The sequence below is a fragment of the Marmota marmota genome, unplaced genomic scaffold (assembly GCF_001458135.2).
Source record: "Marmota marmota marmota unplaced genomic scaffold, marMar, whole genome shotgun sequence".
NCBI classification, from domain to species: Eukaryota; Metazoa; Chordata; class Mammalia; order Rodentia; family Sciuridae; genus Marmota; species Marmota marmota.
This window is the reverse complement of record NW_026000005.1, coordinates 1,518,248-1,529,648: the sequence shown is the minus strand read 5'-3', so window position 1 is coordinate 1,529,648 and position 11,401 is coordinate 1,518,248. Positions and strand designations below refer to the sequence as shown.

At 36.8% G+C, this 11,401-nt stretch overlaps 1 protein-coding gene across 2 annotated transcripts in view; it reads left to right on the top strand.

Moving 5' to 3' along the window:
* The first annotated feature begins 217 nt into the window (after positions 1-217).
* Positions 218-11,401, top strand: part of Sestd1 (SEC14 and spectrin domain containing 1) — a 119,982-nt gene continuing 108,798 nt past the window's right edge. The window contains exon 1 of one of the 2 annotated variants that reach the window (XM_048808101.1): positions 218-679. In XM_048808101.1, coding sequence (XP_048664058.1) covers positions 675-679 — 5 coding nt within the window. In that variant the 5' untranslated portion in view covers positions 218-674. The remainder of the gene's footprint in view (positions 680-11,401) is intronic. The other variant, XM_015481111.2, reaches the window with a different exon arrangement.

Here is an 11,401-nt window from a genome sequence, read left to right as displayed (position 1 = left end):
ATACAGCACAATTTTTCATATCTCTGGTTGTATATAAAGTATGTTCACACCAATTCGTGTCTTCATACATGGTAAATGATGTTCATCACATTCCACCATCCTTGCTAACCTCCTCCCTGTATTTGTATTCTTGATGATTGCCATTCTGACTGGAGTGAGATGCAATCTCAGTGTAGTTTTAATTTGCATTTCTCTGATTGCTAGTGATATTGAACATTTTTTCATGTATTTGTTGACCATTTGTATTTCTTCTTCTGTGAAGTATCTGTTCAGTTCCTTTTCCCATTTACACTTTCTGCTTTTTTCTGTGTTATGGAATAGTTTGAAATGTCTGCCCTGTCAATGTTTATTAGAAATCACCTGACAACTGTGGGGGAGGGAAACTATCTGAGATGACCTTTCTAATTTTTCCAGTTTTTATTGTTCTATTAGGTTTCGGCAGGCACTTGTTTTTCTGTTTCATTTTGAGTCAGTTGACGGAAGTAAATGATTAAATGACTCAGTGTAGGTAACAGTATATGGGCTTTTCACTTAGGCCAGGATAAAGTCCAATGCATCTTTTTACTAGTTGTATAACCTTAAGCAGGTCACTTTATCCTCTGCAAAGTTCTGTTTTCTCACCTGCAAAGCATTAGTTCCTACCTCACAAGAGTCTTCAAAGTATTAGATGAGATATGAGGTAATGTATGAAAACGCTCAGTATTTACATCTTCTAAAAATGAAAAAATTCTAGCATAAACTATATCATGCTATATGAATGCAAGTTACTGTGGTTTTATATTTACATTTTGGCCTAATAGGAACAAATTTAAGGAAATTGAATGGTGGAGCTAGGAATGTGCCAGCAAATAGGCAGACACATTCCCACTATATTAGATTTAATTTTTTGGTAGACAGTGATTTCCAAATACTGGCGGTCTTTTAATTTTGTTTTGTTTTTGTGGTGCTGGGGATTGAACCTAGGGCCTCATGCTCTACCACTGGCCACCTCCCTAGATCTCTTGCGCTCTTTGGGATTATTTTACATTATAATTTGCTAGCCTTGTGACTTTGGACAGGTTAATTTCTCCGTAAAATGGGATAACAACACCTACTTTATAGGGTAGTTATGAGGAAAAGAGATTAGTATAGTGTTTGTTATTTAATAGGTTTTCAAATAGTCAAACACTGTTTTCATGTGGTGAGTTCCCAAACGGGACAAACATGAGCCGCTGTGGTCTGCTGTTATAAGGCTGCTAGAACATTAGGCTAAATCCTGGGTCTGTACTGTACTTACGAGCCACGGAGCTTGGATGAATCACCTAACTGCTCAGATCCCTCTTTCCTTATTTGTAACAAAAGGGTAAGAGAAGTAACTCTTTGCAGGCTTGGCCAAGTTCTTTCATTCATTACTACTGTCCCTTCCTGGGGATGAAAGGGACTGTTCCTGTGTACTGGGAATACCAAATGAGGAGTGTACTGTAAACTGAAATACTAAGTGCATATTCAGCCAAGCCAGGGTAAGGCGAAACTGCTTATTTATTAATGGTTTCCATGAATATTAAATACAGGATTGTTAATGTGCCTTAATGCCTATGGTTAAGAGTGGTAATTTTAAGTTTTTATACTTATGTTGCTCATATCCCTTTACCTCAATAATTTATTACTTAGTCCTCATTGCATTTCCAGTATGACAAGGTAAAGAAGAGGGGGTAGGTGATAGTCATACAAGGAAATATAAGCTTGTCTGATAGTGGTGTGTGTGTGTGTGTGTGTGTGTGTGTGTAGAGCTGGGAAGTACCTTTCTCTGGCAGTTTGATGTTTGCAGAAACTGCAGATTCTTGGAAAGAAGTAGAGAAAATCTGCGTTATAATTCATTGTCTTCTAGAGTTCTTGCAGAGTCATGTAGAAAATGAACCAACGAACATGCCTTTGTCAGCTGGTTTGTAAAAGAGTTATTGATTATATTCTTGAAAGATAGTAATATTGTCTTTCCTTTAATAGGGCTTGCTAAAGCTTTTGCTTATGAGTTTCAGTTTATTGGATCAGATTCAGTGATATTGATTTGGTACTTCTGCAAGCTTTGTGCTTGGTATATGCAAAACTAAAAACGCAGTTAGGATATCACAAATGAGATTTTTATTTGGTAATCACAAAGAAGGTTTAGAAGTCTATCCATCGAGGCTTCATTTTAGCCTACTTATTTAGTAGGAATGTGGGAATCACCATGTTTAGGTTATGGAGCTTTTATTGGAGTAGGTTGGAATTGCACTATGCAAATTCTTGCTGACACTGAATGCTTGTTTTGTAGAATGCAAAACACCTTGGAACTATATGTAAGAATTAGAAGAGATGATTCTTGTCTTCAAAGTGTTTGTAATCTAATTAGGGAGGCAATGAAGGAGGAAACCAAGTAAAAGCACAGAGGACTGTGAAAACTTGTGCCTGTTCTTTGTAAAATCAATTTTGTTGAATTGAGCTTTGGTAATGTGCCAAAGGGCTCTCCTGAGGGATGCTATCAGAAACAGCCTAGCCTTTTGGCTATGTGTCTTTATGTCTTGGTCATTCTATAGAGCTCTCTCTGCTTTATAAAAATTGCTGTATGGTCTAAGCACCAAGAATAATAACTCTCCTTGTGAGTTTTCTTCTGTTTATCACTTGGTCTGTGGACTGGGCTTTCCTTTTGTGAAGGCTTCTAGCTGCCAAAGCTAGATTTGCCCCCCACTCCTGAATGAGTAGATAGGTTTCATGCTGTGCATGTGTTAGCCTTTTCCTTAGCACCCTTTTTGATTTTTCACTTTATTATAATTTATTAATTTTTCTTACATTCATGTATTGCTATATCTTCAATCCTTTTCAGAACAAAATGGAATATATGTAAATAAATATGCATGAAATCTATCAAGACAATTTGGTCAAAGGTTTTATTCATGGGCCAGCTGTGTCTGTAATAGTGGCTTCCTGGAACACTGCACTGAGGAGAGTTAGAGGCAGCATCTGGATTTAGTGGAAAAAGGGTACTGTGATCACTGAGCAGTGCTTATTGTCATGGGTAGGAGTCGTGATTGCATGAGTGCTGGTGTTTGCTATCCCTGGTATAGATAAACATACAAGATGCTAACTAGCACAATAGGTGGGTGACTTTTAAGTTTAGAGCTAGATTTTGCAGAGAGAATTGTGGATTTGAGGAAAAAGCTGATTTGTTGGGATTGGCAGGCAGATTGGTTCAGCTAGAATAAAATGTCTGTATTGCGTTAAAGAGAAGTTGGTGCAGAGAGTGAGGAAGAGGGTCAGCTTTAAAGGATAGATGCAGGAAATTGGATTTTTAAAAAATATTTGTTTTTCTAACTAATTTCTTACATTGTTTCTACTGTCTTTGTCTTATTTCAGGTCCTCACTATCCTTTCCATTTTAAAAGGTGGTTGTTTTTGTATAGGTAACAGATTCATATGTTTAAAGGTACAAGGTGACACATTAGAATGGCTTCCCTTTTTTTTTTTTTTGGTAGTATTACTGGGGATTGAACCTAAGGGTGTGTTATCCTTGAGCAACATCCTCAGCCCTTTTTGTCTTATTTTGAGACAGGATCTTCTAAAGTTGGCCAGGCTGGTCTTCAATATGTGATTGTTCTGCTTCCACCTCCTAAGTAGCTGGTTCTATAGACTTGGGCCACCATGCCCCACTAGGCCTAAAGAGCTTCCTTTTATTCCTGTTCTTTAGCTATTTGGTTTTCTCCTCCATGAAGTTGACTTGTATCATCAGGTTTAATATGTGTTCTTCAGGGCCTGGGGATGTGGCTCAAGTGGTAGCGCGCTCGCCTGGCGTGCGTGCGGCCCGGGTTCGATCCTCAGCACCACATACAAACAAGGATGTTGTGTCCGCCGAAAACTAAAAAATAAATATTAAAAAATTATAAAAAAAATTAAAAAAAAATATGTGTTCTTCAGAAATACCCCATGTAGAAATGTGCTTCCCCATCTTTTTTACACAAATGATATTTTTTCTTTCTTTTTGCAGTACTGGGGTTTGCACCGGGAGCACTCTTTTATCACTGAGCAACATCTCCAGCCCTATTTATTTATTTATTTATTTATGTTTGAGACAGGTTCTCCCTAAATTGACCAGGTTGGCTTTGAACTTGTGATCCTTGCTTCACCTTTCTAAGTAGCTGGTTTTATAGGCGTGTGCTACTGCGCTCTGTTGGATTTTCATTTATGTTAAGAAATCACTGCCTTATTGATGTATATTTAGGTGGTTCAGTAAATTGTAATGGGAAAAAGACTTTGGAATTTGACTACTTGGGTTCAATTTCTGGCTCCAGACTAGCATTTTGACTTCATATTATTTTAACTTGGCCTCTTTTTTCCCATCTGTACAATGGGGATATTACTAGCTCCACTTTATAGGGTCGGTGAGAGGATTAAATGAAGAAATGTGCGAAGTGCTGAGGACAGTGTCTGGCATGAAACTAAGTGTTGGATAGTGTTTGCTATTATTACAATTTTACTGTTCAGTTTTTTTCTGTTATAATAATACAGCAAGTAATAATTTGGTGTATGTTATTTCACACATAGTGGTGAGGCAGACTTAGACAATTCCTAGCAGTAGGATTTTGGATCAAAGGTACTTGCTTTTATAATTTTGATAGATATTACCACATTTACCTTTGTAGATGCACTATTTTGCCAGGAATATATGAGAAGATCTGTGTTTCTGTGTCCCTTGTGTCACCAAATTGTTTGACCTTTGATCTCTAGGTCCATTTCTTTTGTTGTGAATTAATTTGAGCACCACCTCACTGAGTCATTTAAAAGTTTAGATTTTTTTTTTTTTTAATGGGGTACTGGGATTGAGCCAGGGTTGTTTTACCACTGATCTCCACACCTAACCCTTTTTATTTTGAGATGGGTCTCACTAAGTTGCTTAGGGCCTTGAAAACTTGCTGAGCCTGGCTTTGAACTTGGAATCCACCTGCTTTAGTCTCTGGAGTGGCTGGGATTACAGGCATGCACCACCTTGCCTTGCGAGTTTTGATTTTGGTGCTGCATGTTGTGAACTCATTTGTGCTTCATCAGTGGGAAATGATAAAATGTTCTGGGGAAATTATTATAGAAACTAGGTGTGAAATAGTTTGAACCTGGAAAAAACTAGAAGAAATAACTGTAATTGCAGGATGGATAATCAGAGAGCTGGGAGTATTAAATTGCTAATTTTTCTTTTAGTATGATAATGTGGTATCTTGGAAATGTTTTTAAGTTTTAAAAGGAATTACTGCTAAAATTTGCACATGACAATGAATGAGACTCAGAGGCAGGAGTCGATGGAAAGTTTGTAGTCACATTAAGTGAAACAAAATTAGTTGACCTCTTTTATGATATGCATTTTTATTATTTTGCATAATAATTAGGCAGAAAGTAAAAGCTTTTTGCACATATGATTAGAATTAATATTAATATCCAATTTTGGAAGTTTTTCTTTCCCATTTTCTTCTACAGCATGCAATCATTGCCAGTCAGTTTTTTTCTGATATTGAGAACTATTTATTGGTTGTTATTAAGTTGCCTTCTCCCCCAAACCACTCTCCTACCCTTCTTTCTCTTCCTCCATTAAAAAAAAAAAAAACACTGAATCACATTTTTTATCAGCTTGCTATAGTTTGTATCTTAAATGCCCCCAAATATCTTTGTGTTAGAGGCTTGGTTCTCAGCTTGGTGCTCTTGGCAGTTGGTGGAGACTTTAAGAGATGGGACCTAGTGAGAGATTTTGAGGTCATGGGAGGTGTGGCCTTGAAGGGGATTGTGGGACCTGGGTTCTTTCTTCTTTTTCCCTTTTGCTTTCTTGCCATAAGGTGAGCTTCTGCCTTGTCACAGGCCTAAAAGCAACAGGGCTAATTGATTATGGATTGGAACCTCCAAATCATGAGCAACAATAAACCTTTTCTCTTGATAAGCTGATCTCAGGTCATTTGTTGTTATAGTGGTAGGAAGCCGACTCGCCACACAGCTGAATGGGATGGTGGTGGTGGTCCTTTGCTCTCTTCCTTAAATCTGAGTTCCAATTGGGGTGTTTATGAGGTCAGTGTAGCCACTGTATATTATTTGCCTCTGATTTACTCCTCACAGGGTGGAGGCTATAAGAACTCTGGGATATAAACACAGATTATTTGTGATTAGAGAGGTAGAGAGGGAGATTAAAAAAAAAAAAAGTGACCGTGCTGAAAAGAGGGAAGGATATCAACCTGGACAAGGAAGTAAACACTTTAAAATGGAATCTGTATCCTTGGAATTTGAGACTCTTGGTTACTGAATAATTAAAGTTAAAAGAGGGTCGAGGGCAGAGCAGAGCCCAGGGAACCTGCTAACCTTTTCAACTGAGTTTTTCCAGTGCAGTGTCAGTACTAGAGCCATTTTCCAAGTTAATTTGGCAAAATAAAAAATAATGCCTCTACTCCTTCCATTGGGCCAAGTCAAACCCAATGGTTATAGTTTCTCCTAGTTGCCTTATGTGCATTTAAGTTGTTACAAGACAGTTCACTTCTTGTTGAGGGCTTTTTCTGTTCTGATAGGGGAGACTGGAGATTGTGGACTCCTGGGGCGGGAGGTAGGAGGGATACCACCCTAGAGCACTAGAGGACAGGAGGAAGGGGAGCCATGGTTCTTTAGGGTTTGGATTAGCTTCAGTCAGATACAGAAGCTCTATTCCAGATATTTCCTCCCTGTATGACAGAGAGCAGACCACACACAGATCATGAATTGTTATGGGAATGAAAGCTGCTATACTACTTTGTAGTTTAGAATTTGCATCTCCTATACTTCCAGAATACCTGGGAACTCCAGAATCAGAAAAAAGGTAAGTGGAAGCTTTAGGTCATCTGGATTAAGCAGATAACGACACTTGAATTAAGTCCTGAATATAAAATTTCTGTTAAGATGTCATTTGACCTGACTGCTTTTATATCTTATGAGAATATTTAAGCCTATCACTTATTTATACCTTAGTGTGAATCATTTAAGTAAAGTAGATAAATGCTTTTCTTTTTAATAGTTTGCTAAGATCAGATATTATGGAAATAAGAATGTTGATAGAAATTATTTTTATAATTTATATCTGGTCTTGTCGCAGGCTGCTATAACAGAATACCATATTTCTGGGTGGCTTATAAACAACAAACATTTATTTCTTACATTTCTGAAGGCTGGGAAGTCCAGGATCAAGGCTCTGATAAATTCTGCGTCTGGTAGCACAGGTTCTTGGTTCATAGATGGTCATCTTCTTGCATTGTCCTCACATGGAGGAGTGACAGAGCTATCGGAGATCTCTTTCATAATGGTGCTAATCCCATTCATGAGGTCTCTGTGTCCATAACCCAGTCACCTTTCAAAGGCTTCATTCTCTAATTCCCTCACATTAGAGGTTAAGATTTCAACATGATTTTGGGAAGCACCTTTAGTCTGTAGCACATCTCTTGTGAAGCTCATGCGGGGCATTGCAGTAGTTGCTTTGGGTGACACTTAAGCATTGGGTACAGACTGGTGAAGAGAACCATTAGTGTTGGAGCCAGAATGGTTTTGGCTTAGCACAGAACCTGGCCAGCCTTAATCATTAATCCTTCCACATATGGTAACTTATATTTCTCTATCCAACCCTATACCATCATAATTATTCTAGTACTTTATTTTAGAACACATTATTCAAATATTAGATAGTGCAGAAAAGGACCACTAAGCTACATCACCAGCCCTTCCTATTTTTATTTTGAGACAGGATCTTAGTAAGTTGCTGAGACTGGCCTAATATTTGCAGTACTCCTGCCTTAGCATCCTAAGTTGCTGGGTTTACAGATGTGTGCCACTTTGCCCAGCTACATACATGTTTTTCAAGAAATTGAATCTTCATTTTTCTGGGATAAATGTTCAAAATGAAATTTCTTTTTTTAATTAATTTTTAAAATTTATATATGACAGCAGAATGCATTGCAAATCATATTACACATATAGAGCACAAAGTTTTCATATCTCTGGTTGTACACAAAGTATATTCACACCAATTTGTGGCTTCATGCATGTACTTTGAATAATGATGTCCATCACATTCCACCATCATTTCTAACCCTGTGCCCCCTCCCTTTCCCTTCCACTCCTCTCTCCTATCTAGAGTTTGTCTATTTCTCTCATGAATTTGGGGAAGCACAAAGCTCCCCCTCCCTACCCCACTATGAGTCGGCCTCCTTATATCAGAGAAAAAATTTAGCATTTGTTTTTTTGGGATTGGCTAACTTCACTTATCTTCTCTAACTCCATTCATTTACCTGCAAATGCCATGATTTTATTCTCTTTTTTTTTTGCTGAGTAATATTCCATTGTGTAAATATGCCACCTTTTTAAAAAATTCATTCATCTACTGAAGGGCATCTAGGTTGGCTTCACAGTTTAGCTATTGTGAATTGTGCTGCTATAAACATTGATGTGGCTGTGTCCCTGTAGTATGCTGTATTTAAGCCCTTTGGGTATATACCGAGGAGAGGGATAGCTGGGTCAAATGGTGGTTCCATTCCCAATTTTCCAAGAAATCTCCATACTGCTTTCCATATTGGCTACACCAATTTGCAGTCCCACCAGCAGTATATGAGTGGACCTTTTTTCTTCCACATCCTTGTCAATACTAATTGTTGTTTGTCTTCATAATAGCTGCCATTCTGACTAGAATGAGATGAAATCTTAGAGTAGTTTTGATTTGAATTTCTCAAATTGCTAGTGATGATGAACATTTTTTCATATATTTGTTGATTGATTGTATATCATCTTCTGAGATGGATCTGTTCAGTTCCTTGGCCCATTTAATGATTGGGTTATTTGCTTTTTTGGTGTTTAGCTTTTTGAGTTCTTTATATACTTTATACTCTAGAGATTAGTGCTCTATCTGATGTGTGAGGGGTAAAAAATTGCTCCTAAGATGTAGGCACTTTATTTACCTCATAGATTGTTTCTTATTGCTATGAAGAAACTTTTTAGTTTGAATCCACCCCACTTATTGATTCTTGATTTTAATTCTTGCGCCAAAGAAGTCTTATTAAGGAAGTTGGGGCCTAATACCACATGATGGAGATTAGGGCCTACTTTTTCTTCTATTAGACACAGGGTCTCTGGTTTAATTCCTAGGTCCTTGATCCATTTTGAGTTGAGTTTTGTGCATGGTGAGAGAGGGGTTTAATTTCATTTTGTTGCTATATGGAATTCCAGTCTTCCCAGCACCATTTGTTGAAGAGGCTATCTTTTCTCCAATGCATGTTTTTGGTGCCTTTGTCTAATATAAGATAATTGTGATTTTATGGGTTAGTCTCTGTGTCCTCTGTTCTGTACCATTGGTCTACCAGTCTATTTTGGTGCCAATGCAATGCTGTTTTTGTTACTATTGCTCTGAAGTATAGTTTAAGGTCTGGTATAGTGATGCCACCTGCTTCACTCTTCCTGCTAAGTGTTGCTTTAGCTAATCTGGGTCTTTTGTTTTTTCAGATGAATTTTATGACTGCTTTTTCTATTTCTATGAGGAATGCCATTGGGATTTTGATTGGAATTGCATTATATCTGTATAGTGCTTTTGGTAGTATGGTCATTTTGATAATATTAATTCTGCCTATCCAAGAGCAAGGTAGATCTTTCCATCTTCTTCTTGATTTCTTTCTTTAGGGTTCTGTAGTTTTCATTTTATAGATCTTTCACCTCTTTCATTAGGTTGATTCCAAAGTAGTTTTTTTTTTTTTTTTTTGAGGCTATTGTAAATGGGATAGTTTTCCTTGTTTCCCTTTCTGAAGATTTGTCACTGATATACAGAAATGCATTTGATTTATGGGTGTTGATTTTATATCCTGCTACATCGCTGAATTCATTTTTACTAATTCTAGAAATTTTCTGGTAGAACTTTTTGGGTCTTGTAGGTGTAGAATCATATCATCAGCAAACAGTGCTAATTTGAGTTCTTCTTTTCCTATGTGTATCTATCTCTTTAATTTTTTTTTGTCTGTCTAATTGCTCTGGCCAGTGTTTCAAGAACTATGTTAAATAGAAGTAGTAAAAGAGGGCATCCCTCTCTTGTTCCAGGTTTTAGAGGGAATGTCTTTAATTTCTCTCCATTTAGAATGATGTTGGCCTGGGGCTTTATGATGTTGAGATATGTTCCTGTTTTCCCTAATTTTTCTAGTGTTTGGAACATGAAGGGGTGCTATATTTTGTCAAATGCTTTTTTTTGCATCTATTGAGATGATTATATGATTCTTATCTTTAAGTCTATTGATGTGATGAATTACATTTATTGATTTCCATATATTGAACCAACCTTGCATCTCTGGGATGAATCCCACTTGATTGTGGTGCATTATCTTTTTGATATGTTTTTGTAATTGATTTGGCAGAATTTTATCGAGAATTTTTGCATCTGTGTTCATTAGAGAATTGGTCTGAAGTTTTCTTTTTTTGATGTGTTTTTGCCTGGTTTTGGAATCAGGGTGATATTGGCCTCATAGAATGAGTTTGGAAGTGCTGCTTCTTCAAAAGTGCAATTTCTGGGTTGTGTAGTAGTTACATGTTTAGGTTTTTAAGGAAATTGTCAGAGTGTCTTTCAGAGTGTCTGTAAGATTTCAAATTCTCTTTAGAAATGTTTGAATGTTATGGACTGAGTCATGTCCTCCCAAATACATATGTTGAAACCCTAGCGCTGTATCTCAGAATGTGACTGCTTGGAAATAGGCCTTATAAGAGGTGATTAAAGTTTGTAGGGTAGCCCTTAATCTATTTGACTGATGTCCTCATAAAAAGAAGAAATTTGAACACATGAGAGAGACCTGTGATGTGTGCACACAGAGGAAAGACCATGTGAGGACATAACAGTTAGTCCAGTTGGAAGATAATGCTCAAGGACTGGCGTTTAGCTCAGTGGTAACCGGCTTGACTGTTTTTAACTTCAGCAATTCTGATAGGTATGTAGTGATATCTCACTGTTTTAAGTTGTATTTTCCTGGTAGCTAATATGTTGACCATCGCTTCATGTGCTTATTTGTTATCTATCTTCTTTGGAAAATGTCTTTTGCTCATTTTCTGTTTGGATTTTATTTTCTTTCTTTAGTGTTAAGTATTCTATGTATATTCTAAACACTGTTTCTTTGTTAGATATATGGCTCACAAATGTTTTTTCCTATCTTTCGCTTGCGTCTTCATTCTCTTAATATGGTCATTTATAAAAGAGTTTTAAATTCAATTTATCAATTTTTTTTTTTTTTATGGATTATGCTTTTGCTGTAAACTCTAGCTTAAATCTAGAAATCTAGATCTTGGAAGTTTACTTTTGAAGTTTTACAGTTTTTCATTTTACATATAAGTCCATGATCTTTTTTAAGGTATTTTTTTTTTTTTTTTTTTTTTTTTTTTTT